Consider the following 22582-nt stretch of genomic DNA (forward strand, 5'->3'; position numbering starts at 1 on the left):
CTGCTTCTGCCCTGGCTTCATGCTCTGCCCATGCCCTCATGCTCTGCCCATGCCTTCAGTGGCTGGCACAAGAGCTGCAGACTGCTCTGAAATCCAAGAGGAAATCCAAGCCTTGTGCTGGGAAGTAGGTCCAACACCTCCATAAGGTCCCCATTCCTGAAACACAAGACTCAGAAAGCAGGACAGGCGAAGGGGACTCACTGTCTCCCTGTGCTATCTTACTGTTTTCTTTAAAACTTTGCATTTCTCCAAAATGGGACAAAATGCCTCATAATTTGTCAGCTCCCCTGAGGTCGTATGTTCCAGTGCTGGCGTTTGTCACTCACCTGACAGAAGATATGGACAAGGTAAGCAGTGTTTGGATTAGCTATTGCAGCGACCAAGGTGCTAAAGTTGCTTGTGCATGCTCACGTAATGACAATGCTGAGGATAGTGAAGAGTCCCCCTGGAACAGAACATGAACATTAATTATAGGGGGGAAAATATATTATTAACATCAGACCGCACACTACAGGAGATCCCAGTGTGACTATTAAAGGAAATTAATTACCACCTCTCTTTACCTTTCAGATCAACTCTTCTTTATAATGAGAATAATTTCTTCATTGTTACTACTAGTATTATCATCTGTAAGAGAATATTTTTTTCTGGTATGCCATTCACTGCTATTGTGCATCTGTATGTTTTGAAAATAAATATGTCCAATGGATGCATTGCATCCCCTTCAAGGGCAAGTCTCACAGACTAGGCTCAGGCTTCGTAAAACAGATCGATATGCTAAAATACCTGTTCCTCTGCACTGATAAGTATGAAATAGCATCAAAGCCATTCAGTGCGGCAAAATCAGGACCAGACTTCAGGAGGTAGCCTGTCAGCACAGTGCAGGAGACCTCTCTTTCCCAAAACTGCTCCTCTCGTTACATCAGCCACACATAGCCATCATAATCAGGTTTGTAAATCCTGAGATTGAGAATTTCTAGAAATAACTAACCTTTCAGAAATAGTTAGACATTGATCCCTTTGAGGCCAAGTAAAAAAAAAAATATTCTCAATCTAAATTAATTATTTTCCAGGTACCCCACTCCCCTAAATAAAGCAGTTAAAAGCAAGGAGATACTCTGACTTTTTTAGACTACTTCTGCTTCACAAGTCCTGTTTCCAGATCCCAGTGTATTTTCCAAATACATCTTATGTAAAGTCACATGAGAAATTTTTGCTGGTAAAGTCAGAATTGAGGTCAAAACTGGACTAAAAGAAAGCTCATTACAACTTTAACATCCATAATCCACCCTGAGGAGAGAGATGAATGCAGCGAGCAGCTATGGATGCATTGTTTCCATTGTACTCTTGATTAACTTATAATTCACAAGTGAGGGAGTGTGAAGGAAACTACTGACTGATGGAAGGTCACCAATTCCAAGAGGAAATAAATTATATATAGGCATTCCATTCATCACTTTATTTGTGTAACAGCGTTTTGGATCCTGTCTCTCTAGGGTAAATCCCATTTAAAATCTTTTAATATTTTTGCAGAGACAAGGCTGGAAAGCTTGTGTAATCTTAGTAACAAAAGAACTGTATATGAAATCCACATCATTGCAGGGCAGCCAGTGACTTTTTCCTTGAAGAGGGTGCTAATTCCCCAAATTCTTCATGATTGTCCTTGGGTAGAGGCCAGTAATTATCATGATTCTTTCAACCCCACATGAAGATCTGCCATCACCCTATTATTTCTAGTATAATGACAATCCTGAGCTTTGCTGTAAGGTTCACCTTTGCATTACAAGCCGCGTCCACTTCTTGGAAAAGCCTGATTGTAGTCATGGTTCTAATATTAGGTTCCCAAATTCTGGTATCAAGAAATATACAAATGTGTGCATGTTCCCCTTTCCTCCATCCACCCTCATTTTTTACAGGAATAAATTTATTAATGAACAAAAACTATACAGCAGACATACTGAATCAATTGCTCCCTTCCTTTATAGAAAACCAGATGCCCCTCAAATATGCATCAAACTCCTGGACCAGCATCTCACTTTATCACGCTGAAATGGAAGCAGTGTAACAGTAGCTAGACTAAGCCTGGAAGAAGCAGCAAGAAATCAACATATTCTGCTTGTAAAGACTGACTGAAATAAGAATCAAAACCAGAAAGTGGTCAGTAATATAGCCATGACGGCCAGACAGAGAAAAGCCCTGTGCGTACATCCCTGTATTTACTTCTCCTGTTAAGCAATAGGGTAGCCAGACATGAATGAAATGGCCTCACACTTTATTTTCTTCTACAGTTTATTGCAGAAATAATAAACACTGTGCTGCACAGAGTCAAATTGATGCATGTGATCTTCTGCATTTTTGGTGGCTAATGTGATTGCTTTGGAGCAGGTCAGTGCACATTCTCACTTTCAGTTGCTTGGGACAAATGCAAACTAAGTGTACCATGAAAAATTGCATCACATAACATGGCGTCCAAAAGATGATGTATGTCTCTACTGTGAGATTTTTATTATGCCTCAGAGAAAACCCATTTTAATGCACAGCGGCAAAAAGAACCACAGGTCTTAGAGTAAAAAAGACACACAGTAACCAGTGTGGACTAGCATTTTCTGTCATGTAAACTGGCAGAACTGCAAAAACGCATGAGCCACACCTTTCTCAATGTTTTTTGGTTTTTTTTTTCAGTGTTAAATTTGAATTGAATTAAGTCCTAATGCTGGATTTTGTAATGATGTCTGTTTGGAAGGACTGAATTAATTGCTAGATAAAGAAACAAGGAAAAGCTATGGCATGTCTACAGAATCTTGAGGTGAGGAGGAATCAACACACAATATTAAAATAAATTCTTAAACGCTGCAGATAATTTCTTTGTTCGGCCTACTATGCAACAAATATGACATGCAGTATGACAAAAAAAATATTCAGCCAAATTCCAACTCTGTCACACCTACAGCATGTAGCGTGGCTGGAGCTGTGCAGAGCGGGCAGGCTCCTCATATGAACCGTGATGCCACATTAGCAGGAAACCTTTTTATAAAAGGGAAGCAGCTGCTGCACTTGGTCCTTCCAGTTCCACTTTAGAGGCTCAGTGTACAGTGCTAGTTTGCAATTCCAGGTCAGTTTTATAGAGCTTTAGCTCCACTGATTTTGAAGGACTTACTGTCATTCCTCACTGATGTGACTGAGAACAGAGCCTGGCCTCATTTCTCCATCCCAGCTGAAGTGCTGGAGGGTGCTGGTAGGCGAATGGTATTTCCCTGGTACCATGGATGGGGTGATTCTGCGGGAGGCGGCAGTTCTCACCAGGGACACAAGCGGTCAGGAGGGCAGGTTGAATAGCTTCACACACTCCAGAGAGGGACAAAATCCAGACTGAGCCCAGGATAATTGGTCTGATAGTTTAAGGAAACAGCAGATGGCTTTGAATGCACAATAAGAGCAACAGGTCAGAGACTTGGCTTGCGGTGATTAGATTTTGAGAGAGAAGGAGAAGAAGCTTGTCTTCTGAAACTTGGCACAAAGCTTCAGTCTTTTTTTGAACATCTCTTTGGGATGACAACCTATGATCCTTCTTTCTTTTTTTCTTTTTTTTTTTTTTCTTCCTATGGTTTCCACATGAGAGTGACTGCTTCGGTCTGCAGTTTAGTTCCTCAGGAGTAGACTAGAGAAGGAAAAGTGCCTGCATCTGTGAAAAGGATAATACAGGGGAAAGGGTCAGAGAGCCTCTGTTTCCCAGGGAGCCTTCTTAATGTACCTCACCATTGACTCAAAGACAGATTGCAATCCGTGGCATAATCAGTGTAATTTCTAGCAGCACCTGGATTTTCTTTCAAGGTTTCTCATCCAAGCTTTGCCCAGTCTGTTATTGCTTATCTGTACGATTGAAAATCATCCTAGCAGCCAGGGAATTGGAATGCAACACAAAATAGCTGAAAGCTAGCTATGAATTTAGGAGCTGTGCTAGCCGTTTGGAGATTTATTATCTTTTTTTTTTTTTTTTTTCTGGGTAATGGGTGAGTTAGAACCTTTCAATATTTCAAAAAGAGAGCAGCAGAAAATATCCCTGAGGACAGGCTGCCTAAGCTCTGATCCTGTATCTGAAGTCCAGTACCAATGTTTTTTCTCATGAAAAAAAGTAATTCATTCAGCTAAAAGAGAGTGAGGTTGACTTTGAAAATTAAAATCAATGCTTTAATTCAATACACATACAATTACCAGCTGTTGAATGGCATGTAATGCACTTTTACTGAAAAAGACAACAGCACAAAAGACCAGAAAGGAGGCTTTGACAAATGTTAGGATTCTCATAATGATTTTTTTTGGTGTTTTTGAAAGCAAGACTGCAAAGTTAAGCACTGCAGATGATAGGGCATTATGCAGAGGGCGTAAAAGGACCGATGGTGTTTTTCAGAACACATATCACTGCTCTCTGTTGTCACAAATATATGGTGATTAGCTATTTATCAGTGTGAAAGCACATCATAAAACATTCCCCATATCATTGAGTTTCTAATAATCTGTGTCACTATGAAGATTAATACATTAAGTCAGTCCACATAACTTCATGAAATACCTTCCTTTGCCAAGATTTGTGTTGAGTTTGGCAAACAGAGAATGAAACACTGATGAAATGGGAACATCTACTTTTGTTGACTACTCTGTGAAATAACACACTTGTTTTTTCACTCTGGGATAACACTGTTTTGAGGTCATAATAAGAATGCCCCCAGTACTGTTGTCAGCATCCAAAATATCTCACCTGCTTTCTCTGCAACTACAGTCCTCCTTAGACTGTGTTGGGACATGACTTACACATATTGGACCAATATTTTCAATAAAGTTCAATACTTTCAATTTTGGATGTCAAGAGGTCAGCAGTTCAATCCATATTTAACCATCTGAATAACTACCCTTCCAAGCATCCATGTCTTCAATTCCAGTGATTTATAGCTACCTATGTTTCCACTGCTACTTCCCCAGAGCTCCACTGTGTCTCAGGATACACTGAAAATTATGTTTTATCTAAAAGATAACCAGTGTAATTACTGTTTCTGAAAAAGAGCCAAACAACCCCAAACCAACCTTAACATTGCAAAAACGGAATTGTTTCAAATCAGAGAAGACCTCTGAAAAATTCATAGTCAGGCAGGTAAACATATTGACATCACTAACTTAAAAACCCCATGTTGGAAAATGTTGCCCTCACAGAAATACACTCAGAAATATATGATTTGAAATGAGATTAATGATGAATCCAAGGGAAATATAACCTTCTCAGGTTAGACTGTGACTGATGACACCTATCCCCAGTTCAGGGGGGAAGGTAGGAGTTCGTTTAGATTGATTTATTAATGTTTTTCCCAGAGTCAGTAAAATACTTGATAATTAATGGCACAGAAATATGAGTTCAGCTGAAATACTCCATAAATTAAAAGTATTTAATTTAATAGTAATTTAGAGGATTTTGCAAAGTGCCAGAGCAAGATAACTGCATTTGCAGAGGAAGCAAGATTGAGAGAACAGTCTCCTGGACTGATGCAAGTAATGTATCTTTATCGCCACGCGGGTCAGAATTCAGTAGCAGTATTACTATCCTTCACATCAATATTTCCATGAAGAGAGATAGAGAGAGAAAATATATCAGGAAAAACATTCTCTTGCATTTCACTCCTTGCTCGTTAGCCGACTAAAAATTTACTGCGTGCTTCATAGTATAGTTTAAGACTCCTCATTATTTCTCAGGATAATGTCAGTTTTAAAATAGCCTACAACTAGACAGTGGACCAACTGAAGCACAGCTGCAACTGCAAGGCAGTTCATTCCAGCGAAATATTTCAGAGTGATAAAGAGATAAGTGCAAATCTAAAGAATGCCATCCTTTTAGCGGTTTTCTGTTCCAGCTTCCCTTGACCGACATCAACTTCAACCCTTCTGGCCACCCAAGCAGTGGCAGCCAAATGCCGGTTTCTCATGGCCAACGTGTACATCAGACTTTGGCTGGTATGGCAGCACTCACATGTTCCCAGATATCCAGCTCCAACACACAAGCAATCCAGAGCCTCTGACCCAGGCACTGGATCCAGTACAACAAAGGGGAGTGGGGATGATGTGTGCTTGTGCAGGAGGAAGGCAGTGGGGTGCTATGGCTCCTGGGGGTGGTTTCTTTCAAGGGGAGAGGGTGCCATGGACAGCGGGGGAAGCAGGGCCGGGAGAGGCTGTTGCTGCCTGATGTACAGAAAACCCATAACTAGGTTCTCAAAAGTCACATCTTAGCCCTTTCGGCTTCCAGGGTTTGGACCAAGGTACCTGTTTTTCTAGAAACCTGTTTTTTCTAGAAAACAGGTCAGCTATTAGACGTTAATGGAGGGACATTGAAAAGGGTGGGTGACATACAGACCCCAGTGTGCACTGCAAAAGAGCTTATTAAAATTTCTGTGCAATTTTCCCAGGAATTTAGGGAATATGGATCATTTTGCTTAGCAACGTCAGGTTTTATTTTTTTCCTGCCCCATGTCCTTGAGAGTGAGGTGGTTAGAAACAGCAAGGTGAGAATTTTCAAAGGAAAGTGCTAAAAGGCCAGGACTGAGATTTGCATGAGGATCTCCCTATTTTTCTCATGCCCATTTGAAAAAGCCCTGTTCTGCTTTGGGGGATTTGTGAGACTCCCTGCCGCAGATTTTAGGAGGACTGGAACATGTTCAATCATGGTCAGAGAGGATAAAGTGTACTTAATTCTCTGCACTTTAGGTGGTTTACATTGGCACAGGCTGAAAGGTTTAGAGTTCTGAAGTTTACACATTCACAAAGTCTTGGTGTTCAGATTTAACATCATGTACTTTTTTTCACTTGAAGTAGGAAACAATAGGAACCAGCAGAAAAGTTTTCTCAGGAGCTTGCCTTTGGAAGTATCTAAAGGAAGGAGGATGAAGGGAGAAAAAATACCCACAGGGAACCAAATATTTTTCTGTTTAAAAGCAAAAATCCCCAGACCCAAATACCCCCAAAATAGTGCGGCAGTAGGATGAAGTAGGAGTCGTTTAAAGTGAAGTGCTGTCATATCAAATTTTATATTACCTTTGGCACAATTTCTATAAATTAATGTCATTTCTGCAGACACTAAAGTTACTACAGTTTCGACAGCCACCCTTGAGACTGTTTTAAACCCACTGGACAAGGAGCACCTGTGTGACAAACATCCCAATCCATCCTGTGACAACATTTTTTTTCCTGGGGTGCCCAAATCTGCCTTCAGAATCCCTCTTCTTGTGTGGATTTTAGAAACAGGGCAAGAGACTTTGCATTTTCTCCCCATCTCCACCTATAGCCCTGCAATTTACCTCTTCCCAGCCATTTAAACACAAGGCTGTGAGCCAGTAGATCTGTTCTGACCCCAGCCTCTGCTCCCTGCCAACTGCTTCTCTTTCTTTTTCTCCTCTTTCTCTTTTTCCTTTCTTCCACCCCCCCACCCCACCGCCCCCCCCCCCCCCCCCAAATCAAGCTGCCCTAAACAACCATTTTTTGGTGACACTGGGCAAATATGTAAACTATCAGACCTACAATGAGCTGCATTGGTGCTTCACTACTTGTTTAAAGCCAGATCAGATGTGCCTGAAAGAGCTGCAGTCACAGTACTGGCTACAGAATAGATGGGATGTAAAGTACCTTACTTTCTGCAGGATAGTTAATCCTGAGGTTTTTTTGGATTACCTGCAAAATTCATAGTGCATTGAGGGTTCAAGTCCTATTTTCCTATATGTGGTGCTCCAGTAATGGCCATGGCACTCTGAAATAAAATGTGATTCAGCAGGAGTAGAGATCTAAAATTATGTCAGGTTTTTTTTCCCCTCCTAGTTTTTACCCTGGTAATTATGAAAGACAGGTAACAGTGTGCAACAGCTTTGGCCTTTTGGGACATAGACACATAGTTAGTGTGTCTCTATGAATATTTGACACTGATGGCAAATAAAATAGCAAGTCAGCTTGACATTCATTCTGACAGCGAATTTTCTTGCAAGTGGAAAGCAGCATGGAAAAAGCAGCACCCATCATAGCCAAAAGATGCTTTCTTACCAGTATCATTTGACACAGAAGAGATATATTATTTCGCAGTTCTAACTTGCGCAGTACATAAGCGCGAGGTGAATCAGCACATCAGTGTTTCACTGTGGTTTTCAGAGTGTCTCTATTCTTTCTTTTCAAAGTTAATATCTGGCAGAGGCATAATTTGATATTTCGCTATGGGGCTTTTAATGACTTCTCTGTTTCTGAAACGCTGCAGTTGAGCGAATACGCTACATTTAAGTGCACTTTACACTCTGTGGACTATATCCTGCATTTAGCCCATGTTCAGGAAGACATTAGCCTGAGACTTTTTGAAATCTCTGTTTCATTTTGGTCAATAGGGAGAGTTTAATGTACAGTATGAAGTAGGAAGATGCTGGGGTGTGAATAAAAAATATAAACAAAAGCAATTATAGTTCTCACTCATTCCCCCATTTCTTCAGTTTAAAGCTGTTTTTATGCCAGTCGGACCCAGGTCACTGGAATGCACTACAAATAAAAAAAATTGAATTTTTCAAGTTGTTTCCTTGTGTAGGATCCCTTGGAGGATATCTGAATTCTGGAGACAGATCGGTTTTAATTGATCCTAAATAATCGGATTCGGGACCAGCTTTATATTGAAATTATTTCAGGCTCTGCATTTCAATTGATCACACAGCTTAAGCTGTAATTTGTGATCTTAAGTGTTCTTCAGGATCCCCCTTTTCAAGTCACACTTGTCTAGAGGGATGCCTGGGACAGAGGCTATTCCTGGAGCACCAAAAGAGAGCAAAGCTGGCTGCCTTCTTCGCAAGCTCCCCATGCAGCACCGCCACACCACGTCACACAAGACAGCAGTGTTACACCACAAAAATAGAACATCTATCAATTACGGTTGAGGAGGCAAAAACCTCCCTATAAAATTCAGACCAAATCCCTTGTGAATGTTGAAGCCAATAGCAGAAAAAGAGACACAAGTTGCAGTAAGAACTGATGAGTTAAGAGAATTTCCCATGCAGGAAGGCAATATCACCTATTAAAGCTGGATTTTCACTGGAGAATGATTATGCAGAGAGTTTTCCTGTTTCTGTACAGGCTTTGGGTTTGTTTCCTCTTCTTCATGTCTTGTTTTTTTGTCGTGCTAACTCATAAGAGTTATTATTACCTGAAATAAAAAAAAAAAAGAACAGGAAATGAGGTATGCTCAGTACAGTAAAGCTTTGAATTTTTCATCTCTTAACATTTTGTTTTTCAAATCACTGTATTCCCAGTAGCACAGCAAAAATCATTTGCTTTAATGCAGTTGCTAATAACGATGATATCAACACAAACCTCTGTTTGTTCACATGTTGAGCTCATTGAATAAAGAAGCTTATCATTTATCTGTGTAGAAGCTTTTAATTAGTTTTCTGAATTTACTCCAGAGATTAATGGGCACATAATATTCAATATATGCTTTATTGTTTTAATTTCTTTATTGAGACATCTGAATCTGTATGCTCTTCCCACCTTGATCTTTCTCTCTGTTAGTAACTGTAAAATACTTGGCTGCAGACTCATAAAAAAATTGCACTAGTCCATTGCATCTGGGTGGTGGTGGGTGGTTTATAATGTAGGACACAGCAGCAAATTCTACTGTTAGGCATTATAAACTGTACTCAGAAAAGACTGTTTGTACTGGTGTCTCTTGCTGACACTTTTCAAGATTTCCAGTAGCTGGTTGGGGAGGTGCTTTTTCCTGCTCACACACTGGATTAATAGTTTTGAACTTAGGTGTTTCTTTTTTATTGAGATTTCTTTTGACTTCTTCCCACAGCTGCCACCTTTTTCCCTGGCCCTGAACATCAATTATGGTTGGCCACCATGGTATGGCTCCTGCAACCCCTCGGTCTGCCACTCGCCCATGGGACCACTCTGATATATCAGAGCAGTCCTGTGCAATTACCTATCTCCTGCACCTAGCAAGTCTCTGTCTCATGCAGTGGGTCACATCCTCTGCCTGTTCACATGGTGCGCACGATCTTGTTGAAGTCCACATGGAGACCCAGAGCCGGTGAATCTCAGCACTTGGGCTGTTCAGGAAAAGGGATTTAAATCTGTGCTTCCCGGGTGGTGTCACAGGCTTCCCTAACAGCAGCTAATAACCACAGGCAGCTGCCATCCTGGTGCAGGGACTGTGCCCTCTTGTTGCCAGGAAAGGAAATCAAGCCCAAGCTACTGAATTCATCTTCGGTCTTCTTCATTATTGCATTTTGGGAGAAGGTGCACCCTAAAAGGGGAATGGAAATCCTAAGTAAACAGTGCATCATTTTTATTAAAAATAGTGCCCTGTGTAAATATAAAGTTCAACATTATGGTTTTGTTGGCCCAGTAGGAGAAGGATTAAAAATGCTCATTAATGGGATTTAAAAGCAGGAGTTCAGTTATATTAGCTACAAAAATATAATTATCATAATTAAGATTGCAAAGCACTAATGAAGCTCTTTAATAATTATCCTTTTTCCTTAGAGATTCCTTTCGTAAAACCTGATTTGAATTTTACATCACACTGGAGGAACTTTATCCTTGTAAAAATGGGAACCACTGTTAACATGAAGAGGCTGAGAACAGTGGCACTACGCACATCAGTGGGGACGTGCTGGCACCACAGCTGGAGCATGGCTCAGAATGAGATAGGAGGGCACAAATGTTTGAGACAGTGCAAAATACAGGTGCAACCTTGGTCTCATGCTGTGTCGGAATTCTTGGAAAGTTTGTGGACTCAGACACAAAATTGGGGGACTGCAGCTGGAGAGTATTCATCTGCAAGGTGCCATGCAACCAGGCAGGCTGTGTGTCTCTGGCCTTCCTATGTCTCTAGGCTTAGTGGTCCCCAGCCACACCCTGAGCTGACTGCACCCTCCTGCTTTGATCTTGTCAGAAATGACCCTAAAACCCCGTTGGTTACATGGTTCACCTGCAAAAGGAGACAGCAAGCCGTACAAAGCAACAGTCTGCTTGGTCACTGGCTTGCAGGGTCCCTCCTGAGAAGAGAAAGACAGCAAGTTCTCAAAATTAAATGACAACAAATTGTCCGTTTAAAAATATCTCCCCAAAACAGCTTTTCATGAGTCATCTCCCCAGATGATTAAATATTTAGTTCTGCTGACAGGGATATGATAGTTACTATAGAGCAGAAAATTTAGTGCAGTGTGTGAGTTATAAGCAGATACGTTATCAAGCTGTTAACACAAAAGTGATGGGATTATTGGTGTTGATATCTGTATTTATTTCTTTATATTGTACAGGGATTTTTTTTTTTTTTTGCCTGTACAGCAGCAGATTTAGGCCATAGCTTTGCCTCTTGCACAGGGTAGGGAAGTTGTTGCTTCTTGCAAGCTCTCTGAAGGGTCAGTTGTGTTTCCCCCACACCTCCCACCTCCAGCACCCATCAATGGCAGAGCAGCTGAGCCCCCATGTCTCCATGCTGGGATGCCCATGAGGATGGGGAAAGCCAAGGAGAACACTCACTTTCTGGCTCAAGTCCCAGTCCACTCCTTGTAGCCGGGCCGACCAGTTCTTGCTGCTCAAAGAAGGAAGCAAGGTGCCACTGGGGTGGGGAGAAGGCAGAAACACTGAGAGAGGACAATCCTTCACCCCAGGTCCTGCTCAGTGGAGAGGGAGCTGCCACATTGGGTTAGATGCCTAAAACTAAAAGGAAATTTGGCTTCATTTTAATTTCTCCTTTCTTGCTGAAATCTTCACAGAAGTGTGTGGCCTCTTATTTCAACATCTGATGTACGGAGGGGACGCCATCACAGCTGGTGTAAATCGTGACAATTAATTTGACAGTCCTGTCAAAAATGCAGAATTTCTTTCTGGAGCAAATTTTTCTGCTGTTAGCAAAATTACTCCCATGCCCAGAGCTTTTAAAAGAAGAGTAATTTGGTTCTTTGAGAGCCATCCATAAATCGTTAACAAACAAACAAATAAAAAACTGAGGGGAATGAGACCAACCTATGTCAGCTCCCAGACATCTTGATTTATACTCCAGTGCCACTGTGGCCTGTTTAATTAGATGGAAAGGATTAAAAGGATCCTGTCAAGATTATTGCTGCCAGAAAAAGAGAGTGACTTTGACAATGGTCCCATCGAAAAAGGCTGATTTTCTGCTTGTATTGGTGTTTCCCAGGTAATTCATGCCAAACAAAACAACAGTCCTTGAGTTTTTGACAAATAGATCTTTCTAGTGTTTTGCTCACATATTCTGCCAGTTTGTCTGTACTGGCTGAGCATTTGACCATCAGAAGATCATAGGTCAGATGTTATGTTATTCCACTTACTTAAATATTTGCAGAAGCAAATAAACTAACGGATTCTTGCAACTGATATATAATAAATATTTATATATATGTATATATATAATATATATATATAATGTATAATACCTTATAACTGAGACCATTTTCAAGGGAAGATTTCAGACCTAATAATTATAAAATAATCTGTGTTCCTCTACCTCCACATTTAGGCCTGGATTTTGCAAATATAAACATACATGAGGGACAACTTACAGCAGTATAGAGTTAAGCACATGTTAAAGTCTTTATACATTCGGGACTTCTGATACTATGAGGATTAAAGTTTTGTAAGTACCTAAAACAGATTAAGAACATGAGAAGTAGAGAGGAAGAATAACAGGTTTTGCAGTCAAGGGCCATTCTCATGAGAGGCATTTTTCTTCTTTTTTTTTTTTTTTTTTTTTTGCTAATTCTGTCATAAAGTGACTATTTATTAAAATGAACTTCTAAAAGTGAAGACACATGACATACAGACAGACAATGTTAAGATGTGCGTCTCACACTCATCTCCTAGATGGCAGGTTTATAAAGCAGGAGGGATGTCAGTGTAGGGGGGACAGTGCACAAGCTATTTGTAGCACAGAAGAACAAAAGCATAATAAAAGAGATTTCGGGAACATATATCATATAGAAACTAATTCTAGGGGGCTGATATGCTTAGGATGTTCCCATTGGTAGCCAGCTCAGTACATCCAGAATCACAGGACAATTCAGGTTGGAAAGGACCTCAGAAGATTTCCAGTCCAACCTCCTGCTCAAAGCAGGGCCAGCTCTGAGGTCAGACCAGGCTGCTCAGGGCTTTACCCAGTCAGGTCTTGAAAGCCTCCAAGGATGGGGATGGCACAGCCTCTCCAGGCAGCCTGCTCCACTGCGTGGTTGTACTCATGGAGAAAAGTTTCTCCTCTCTTCTTTCAACTTATGTCCATTATTTCTCACTCTCCCATCCTGCATCACCATGAGGAGTCCATCTCTGACTCCTCATTGACACCTTGTAGGCAATGGGGGGACTGTTAGGAGTCCGCAAAGCCATCTGTTGTCCAGACCATCCAGTCCAACTACCCCAGCCCCTCCTCACAAGGCAGATGCTCCAGCCCCCACCACACTCTCTGCTGAGCTCCCTCCAGTTAATCTATATCTTTTCTGTGCTGACGAGCCCAAAAACCAGACACAGTACCCCAGATGTGGTCTAACAAGTGCTGAGTCAAGGGGCATAATCCCTTCCCTTGATCAGGCTGAACTCCTGTCCATGCAGCCCAGGGCGCTGTTGGCTGTCCTCATCACTAGGGCACACCACTGGCTCACATGCATTGCGCTGCCTGCTACCTGCCAGGACTCCCAGGGCCTTTCCTGGTCAGTCCATCCCCAGCCTGTATCAGAGCCCAAGGCTCTTCATTCCCAGGTGCAGGACTTGGCAGTTGTACCCATTGACTTTCATGAGGTTTCAGTCAGCCCTTTTCTCCAGCCTCTCTGTGTCTCCCCCATGATGACAGCCCTGACTTTGAGCATGAATCCAACATGAATGACATCCACTGTTCTCTCCCCATCCACAGATCCTGTCATTTCATCATAGCAGGCAGTCAGGTTACTCTTGGCAAATACATGTTTACTGTTTCTGATCACCCTGTCTTTCATGTGTCCAGAGATGTGGTCCAAGAGAATTTGCTTCATGATTTCCCAAGGACTGAAATGAGACTGACTAGCCTGTTGCTCCCTGAATCACCCTTTTGGCCATTTTTTGAAGGCCAGTATTTACCTTTCTTGAGCCGTTAGGGACCTACCCCATCTCCATGACCTCTCAAAGATGAGAAAGATCAGCCTAGCAAGGGTATTGCTACCTACCAACTCTCCCAGCACCCATGGAGGGAGGTGGTCAGGCCCCATCGACTTGTCCAGGTCAACTTCCCTCAAGTTCCCTCAAGTTTCTTGAGTTGACCCTCACTGGCTTCTGGTCCTTCGGCTCCTCCCTGACCCTGCCTCCAACACAGAGTCCTGGGAGATCTTGCTGGTGAAGACTGCAGTAAAGAAGGCATCAGTACCTCAGCCTTACATGTGTTTGTTGTCACTAATTCACCTGCCCACCAATTTCCAATACTGCAGGAGTCCTACACTTTACTTGTTCTACCTTTTACTACTGATGTAGCAGAAGTTCTTGTTGTCCTTGATGTGCCCTGCAAGTGTCAACTTTAAGCGAGCTTTGGCTTTCCTGCCACCATCCCTACACATCCAATAAAGTCAATACAGAAAGACAATACCTCCACTGCATGATTTACCATCCCTTGCCACTTTGCTCATGCATAAGCTTTGACAAATATTTGGCTGTGCACAAACAAGTAATAATTAAGCCTTTAGCTGCCCCTTGCCTCACTTTCCTTTTTGAAATGCACCCGTTAACTCCAATGCACGATCCAGGCTTTGCAAAACCACCACTTCTACAAATGGCAGGTGTTGTCATGCAGAAACACAGGGATCTGAGCCACCCTGTGCACCTCTTGACAAGTCCAGGCGCTTCATCTCCATGGCTCATAGAGAAGGCAAGAGGGCTGCCAGCAGACCACTGCAGTCACATCCTCCGTTCCTCACACGCAGCGATGTTACCGAACTGACCTACTTTCCCCGCCCGCCCACGGAAGGCTAATCCTGTTTAGCATTGCTGGAAGGGTACGGGCATGCAGAGAAGTGCTCCGAGTTATACAGATGGCAGTCTTTGCTGATTAATGTTAGTTTAATTTGTTTGCCTTTCTGTTTCCAGCCGTGCGAGGGGGGAGCCGAGCAGCGGTTGAACCCAGGGATTCACTTAGCCTGTTCACTGAAGTCTGAATGGCTCTAGTCATTCAGTAATAATAATAAGGGAGATAACGAGCATGTATGTACTGATCTTCATCAGAGATGCCAAATGCCACACAAACTTTTCGCGTTGCTCACAAGCTAGAGATAAAGGACGCCTCTCACTTACCCTGGCGACGCTCCAGCACGGTGCTGCTAACGTCAGCCGTCTCACTCCTGACTTAAACTGATGCGGATTATATCACATCCATAGAGGGTTTGCAGGCAACTCACCCCAAAATTCAGCCAGCACCAGGGTAGAGGGGATAAAGCTGTCAAGTAGCACACAGCAATAGGAGCAATGTTTCTGACCTACAGAAAAGAATACCTCTTCCCACTAAATGGGAATAGTGTAAAAAATAGAGTATGTTCTGAGCCTTTACTTCTCTTCATCATAATCTTATAATACTCAGCTGCATTACCTGTCAGCATCTCCCTGCCATCCCCAGTTCAGAAGAGTGGAGCATTAATTTATGTTAAATTCCATCATTTTCATTGTCCACATTTGAATTTTTAATGTCTGTTTTGCTTTAAGCCTGTTACCATGTAAAGCTTCATTGTACACATTTGTATGAAACATGAAGAAGCCCATGAGGTTCATAAGTGCATTATTTTCTCAAAAAGTTTTCTCATTTTCTTTTTTGGAAACATCTAAACAGCCTCTTCTCTAGTGTGAACAATATGTAGTAATCTGCTGTATGCAGGAAGACTAAACTGCACACTGTCAGGCAAAATAGTCGTAACTCTAAAGCTGGACACTTACTATGCTACTGGATTTTTCCTTTACTGTTAAAAACAGTAATTCTCATAGCAATCATGGCATTACATGACCCGTGGTAACTGCAGACTGTCATTCTCCCACTGAAAAGTCACAGTTCCATCTCAAATAACAATGTATATCTACAGGAAAGTGATTTTTTTACTGTCTTTTCTTAAGGTTTCTTAAGGCCACTCTGTTTATGTTTTGATAAATCAATTTTGATTCCTACAGATAGGATTGTGCTGTATTTAGTTATGGACTCCAGCATGTTCTTGTAACAGTTCATAGGTTTACATCTGAAAAATGAGGATGGAGGGATGCAGTTCAGTTCGTTATGTCTATGAATCTGTTGATTAATTTGTGTTTATACAAATCCTTCCTCTGTCTGTTTGTGCCTTACCTCTCATGGTGGGATATCCGAGTGCTTCATCCATGTCAGAGAAATGTGGAACAATGTGTCTAAAATGGTCAGATGGTCACTTCTTGCCTGTCAGCCTGTGACCTTTCCTGCCGCTTCCTATTTACTATCTTTATCTTTTCCCCCCAGCAAGGCTTGGAAGGGAAATACTTTTCTTGTTAGTGTGGTTTACTTCATTTCAGAGCTCTGCCTTAGCTGAGAAGAAGGGGATACAGCTGCTAGCACCGAGCCGCAGCAGTGCTCCCCAGTGTGGGCAAGTACCTGGCTAACCCATGCTGTGGAGCATCCATGGGACAATGCCATTATCCAACCACAGTGCCCATCAGACCTTGTCCATCACCCCCAGGCAGGGGATCTGGCAGCAGTGCCAGCGCAGAGACCCAGTCACACTGTCTCCTATGCTAGTGGGTGGCCAGAAACTGTCTCCCCTGGCTCATGCCCAGAGCCTGTACTCCCCTTCGATGATGCCTTCTTCCCGCTCACTATGCATGGGATGTTGTGCATGGGTGGATCTGGCCTTTAAATCCTGAACCACCGAACACACCTACGCACCTCTTTTATAACGCTGAGCTCTTTGCTAACAGCCTCTTTCCTCCCCTTCAAAGAGGGAACCAGAGACTAACTCTCCTCTCCGTTGAGGCAGCATTCAGCATCTTGCAGAAGTAATGCTCAGCAGAGATGGGCACTGGAGGCTGAGTGATGTGTCTGGAAGGCATGGGAGCAGCTCTACCCTGTTGCTCTTTTTCTTTCCTGGTCACAAAGATAACAGTTGTTGGGGAGGATCTGCCCAGAAGCCAGAAGGTAGTTCAAGATGTTTCTTTCCAGTGTCCCAATTTGCTATACAACCCTTGCCCATCCCCTGTCTGTGAGAGGATTGTTCTTCAAGTGCAATGTCATTCTTTACTTAGGAGAGTGGTATTGTACCATCATCCTATGTGGTCTGAGGGTGAGATCCAAGGGAGGCCTCACCTGTACCTGTAGCAGGTGGGAAGCAACACCAGGATATGTCAGGCAGCACCCCTGTCCTCAGGACTGAGCATGCCTTACACAGGACAAGTGGCTGAATACCCCACACAGGCCTGTGGGGTGGTGGAGGCAGACACCCCACCATGCTGGAGAGGGAAGGGGAAGAAAAGCCCTGTCTTTCCCTCCAGCTGGCCCCATAGGGTCAGAAGAACACAAGCACTGTGATTTCTCACCACACTCCTCCAGGTACATCCCAGGACCTCTAAAAGACATTTATGACGCTGATTTAATTCAGCTGAGTTAAACAAATATGATTAAAAATTCTTGTTAAATGTCAGGCTGATTTGTAGGAACTGAGATTAGCTGGCCACGTGGCAATTTAGTGGGAAATCAACAGCTGATTACTTATATTTGAGTGTCAGTCATTTTGTGGCATATCCTTATGAGCAGTAGGGCAGGAAAGAGAGAAACCAATCTCACCCACACACAAGAGTAGTAGTTTAACTTGCTAAAAAACATGTTTCTAGTGCAGGATAAGGTGATCAGTGCCAGATGAATTTTACAGTGCAAGCTCTGTGTCCACTGGGAATAGAATGTATCAAAATAAACATGTGCAACCTTTCTTCTGGAGAGTCCCTGGAGCGAGCTGGCACTCTGCCTGAATTATTTCTTTTCTGAGCAACTATCCATTGTATGAATGAATGTGGGGGGGATGTTTGTGCTGTAATTCTCCATCTGATAACTAAGCCAGGGGTACATGGTTTAACAGTTTTAACCAGTCTTTTGTTTCCAAAATGCCACTCTTGCCCATTGTGGGTGTGAGTCTTTCTGTGTATCTGTCTGAGTACCACCCTGATAGGAGTACGTGAGCTTTTTCCTTATTCCAGGTGGTTCCCATCTTTTTGACTGATAGCATCTTCACTCCTTGTTGATGATACTAATGAAGCTCCAAATGTGACTGTCACTGTTAAATACTCCATCAGCAGGAGTTACATCATGTGGTGTCGTTACCCATAGGTTTCCAAATTCTCTTTGTTAGCATGAAAGGATTATTCAAATGTTGAGAAATCCTTGTGCCACTTGTTTTTTTTATGTCGCCTCTTTGCAGGGGAACCGTGGCACAGAGCCATGGCATTTACTGCCTGCCTCTGTCACTGCAACAAGGCAGAATTGCCTCCGAAACCAGGCACTGATGGGGATGAGAGAGTAGGTTTCCAGTTTGCTATTTGGGACCCTCCCAGCTGAGGGACTGGGAGGAAAACGTAAAGCAAGCAGGTTGCACTAAGCATATACCTAAGCTCTATGCCATGGGTTTCTGCTCCAGATGTAAGTCAGCATCTGGTGTGGCTCCGGAGAGGGATGGCAGTAATGTTCACAGCAGTTGTATACTCTGCCATATCTATTTTATTGAGAACAATTTTAATTTCATATGGTACATATGTACTGGCAAACACTGTTAGCAATGCTTACGATGCTCTGGAGATTTTGCTGTGTGAGCAAACAGAAGCAAAATGACAATTAGATATTGTCTAACACTAGCAACAGCACAGCAGGTCCAGAATTTCATGTCAGTCAGTGAGAAACCTTGTTTACTGGAAGCTGGCCATGAATTGCTTTACAGATCTAGCCAAATCCTTGGCAGAACAGACCAGTTAGACCTGTTGCTCTCTCATAAGGGTAGAGGCTTCCCAGCAGTGTAATTCCTTGACAGTTTATAGGGTACAGCTGTAGAAAGTCCCTTTCCATTAGGTACATTGTGCCTCTCTAAAACAGCTGGGGTTGAACAGCACTGATAATGACTGCCCCATCCACCCCCGTCCTTCCTCAAAGCCACAGATTTTTCATCCTCATATTTCTGCTTTCTACTGGGAATCTGTTAGAACCAGAGGAGGCCTACAGGGATTCCGAGAAAATGACTTCTGCTGGCAGTGCCCCATTTTGTTTGTTGTACCCTAGGTTCAACAAGGGTGTATGCAACAGAGCATTTTGAGCAAAAACCTAGCAAAGAAAGACATCAAACCCCTAAATGCTAACCCTTGCCATATCACTGATGCCTTCTTTATTCTTGAATAACATAGGTGACCATTTTGGTTGCAATATGTGAGCAAATAACAACAAAACCCCCTGAAATTTGTCACCATAATTTACCCTGAATTGTGTGAAAACACATTTGTTGGACCAGGAGTCTGATTCTGGGACTGGGCAAATAGCCACCTAAAGTATTTGTAAAACACTGGTAAATAAAATTTAACTGGGTCTATACATCTTCTTAGTCTAAAATATGGATTGTGACATGGCTGACTTGGCTGTTTTGCAAGGCCAAGTAAATATCTGAAAAAACATCTAAAAACTATATGGGATTATTTGTTATTTTGTTCCATATAATAGAATTCAGCAACTTAAATTTGACAGTTATTACTAAAAAAGCCACTCCCTCGGCCTTCGTATTTCCTATTTATGCTCTTCTATCAACAAGCTGAATGCCATGAAGTAGTACCTTTACCCTCCAATCAGTGACCTGTGGCTTTAATTCCTCAATACTCTTATATCTGATAAAAAATTACAGGGTATTTTTATGTCCTTAGGTAACTGTTGAGTAATGAGACAGTGGAAAATTGCTGTAAGAGAACTAGCAACACAAGGAGGGAATTTATCCACTGTTCTTACTATCAATAAGTTTTCACTCCTGTTTTTTCATAAAATGTTCTTTAAACAAGCAAATTTATGTGTGACTCATATGTGGAAAATACCATGGGCTTAAATAATGCCTAGCAATTAACTTCCCTCCTCCACCTCTCCAATTTTATTCATGTCTTACATGTTGAGAACTCATTAAATGAGAAACATTGATTTTTGAAAGCGAGTGTTATCATTGCCTGTCATTACACCGCTGCTTTGAAAATGATGCTTTGACAATATCCAGGGCTTGTAGCGGCATTGTGCTGCTGTTTCAGAAAATATTTGTGTGGGATGCAACAGCACACAGCTTGTGTGCCTGACATGGGCACAAGGTGCCATGAGAGGCTGCAGCAGCACAGAGCTTCCTCCTCAGGCTGAAGCGGTTACGGCTCAAACGTCACCTTCTCATAAGGCCACAGAGCAAAGGAGGGTGGACAGTGAGCTGGCGACAAGTGTGTTTCTGAGGATCTCAGCCTTCAGCTGGGCTGCTCTTGTATTGTTCCCTTCACCTTCCCTACAGAAATTTACTTAATTTACGCAGTTTACCCCCTTTTATTCTGTGGCTTTATGAACCCATCTTGTGCTCAGAGTACTTTCTCCTTACAGCTCAAACTGCTGGAGCAATTCGACTATAAACCTGATGTCAGGTCACAATATTTTGGTGAAGATTAGCAAAAAGAGTGATGGGGATGGTGCAGTCCCCACACTCGGTGCCAGCACTGCCAGGCAGGCTGTCTGTCTAGGCTATAGGAGGGTTTTTTCACAGTGTGGCTTAGGTAGTGGGATTTATGAGGACACTTTGAATTTGGGGTTTAATTCAGTAAAGGTATTACTGTCTCTTTTGGCTTCAGGTCAGGGCCCACTGAGGAGGACGAAGAGTCTCGCAGTAGGAAGCTCCACCTGAGAAGTCAGAGGCATTGGTGATGCCAGCTCATGCACTGGGGATGGTTTTGGGGGGAATGTGGGAGTGCTGAAAATGCTTTTTCAACTTGGGTAGACCCCAGGGTTCATCCAGCCTGCAAGTTTGCAGAGAGTAACCTCCACATGAAAACAATCCCCCTAGAAGTGGCTCTTCTTATACTATGCGGACGCACCATGTCTCATGTCGCTCCATGTCTCATGCCTGGGAGCCTTGATCCCTGGCTGGAACCCTTAAGGATAGTGTGACACTCAGGAATAACATTATCCACAATGGATGTTTCCTAAAATCAAGGACTGTGGCATAAAGCACTGCTGACACATTTACCTGACCTGGATATCATCACTCTGTTATTAAAACGAAAATAGATTGACTCTCAGATTAACGTGCAAGTAGAGCTAACAAAAAAATGACAGTATGTAATGATTCTTGCATTCTTTCAACAGAAAAAACTGCTTAGACAATCTAATGGATGAAGATGAGAAAGACAGGGCAAAGAGGTGAGAGCTTTTTCTTTTATAACTCTCTGTTTAACTTGTGATGAGCTTGATGCTGTTTGTTGCTGCAGAAGCTGTTTTATCTATAATCAATTAATCAGAGAGAGCAAGAGTAAAATACAGCCAAGCACAACCGGAAAAACTGACATCTCAGAGATTCCTATTATTTGCTATTCTGTAAGAAGAAAATAACACAGCAATGTTTCCTGTGGAAAATGTCAGAAAAGCCAAGGCATTGATTATTTTCTTCACATTACTGCAGAACACAAGAACTGAAGAACCAACAACCTATTCCTTCCACTATAACACATCATCTGAGCTTCCCTGGTATATAAAAATGTGGGCTTTTTGAAAAAAAAAAAAAATTTTGCAAAAGAAAAATAACTTAAAAAGTGGGGTCCCTATTACTATGGACATTTATCCAGCAGTGCCTGTCTCACAGTAATGAAAACACCCAAAAGTTGCTGTCAGATCAGAGAAAGACCACAAAAAGTGCTGTGTCAGTCCTAAACTGGCACAAACCTTTATTTACATACATTCTGCACTCCATCAGGCCCCAGTTGGCGGGAAATTGTTGTGAACACGTTGTGGGGAGGGAAAGGGTGCGTTTCAAGGCAGAAAGACCCATGGCAATAAAACTCTTAATAACTGTCAGATCTAACTGGCATCTGCAGAAAAGCTGTTTGGAAGCATTTGAGGTGGGGTTTGGGGTTGGTTTTTTTTTTGGATGTATTAACCATACTGCAGCCCACAGTTTAATTGCTTTAGAGGGAGCCATGGGTTGCCCATATTTTTCCCTTTGGTTCCCTCTAATGAGAGTATTTTCAGTCCAGGCACAACTAGTTGATCCAGTTTCATCTCTTTTGATTCCTTCTCCGCTTCTTTCCTCCCCGCAGCTTTTTCTCACCAATATAGGTCAGCACAGGCTGCAACCGAGCTCAACTGTTCCCCTTTGCTCCCTGCTCGCAACATGTGCATGCTCAGGCTGCAGAAGACTCAGCCATCGCCACCGGGAGCAAAGCGCTGACCTAACTGCCTCCCCTCAGGCCTGAGAGGGGTGGCCCACCAAGGCCTGGTGCCCGCCAGCCCCTGGAGCCGCCCTGCTGCCGCTCCTCACGGGGGACTTTGTGCCCAGGAGAGGAC

At 42.6% G+C, this 22582-nt stretch overlaps 1 protein-coding gene across 3 annotated transcripts in view; it reads left to right on the plus strand.

Annotated features, from left to right (window-relative positions):
* NPAS2 (neuronal PAS domain protein 2) overlaps positions 1–22582 on the plus strand; it is a 107655-nt gene that overhangs the window by 33035 nt on the left and 52038 nt on the right. For all 3 annotated transcript variants that reach the window (XM_074908825.1, XM_074908834.1, XM_074908844.1), the window contains exon 2: positions 21389–21442. In XM_074908825.1, the coding sequence (XP_074764926.1) occupies positions 21389–21442 (54 nt within the window). The remainder of the gene's footprint in view (positions 1–21388; positions 21443–22582) is intronic.

The sequence above is a fragment of the Athene noctua genome, chromosome 1, assembly GCF_965140245.1.
Source record: "Athene noctua chromosome 1, bAthNoc1.hap1.1, whole genome shotgun sequence".
Taxonomy (NCBI): domain Eukaryota; kingdom Metazoa; phylum Chordata; class Aves; order Strigiformes; family Strigidae; genus Athene; species Athene noctua.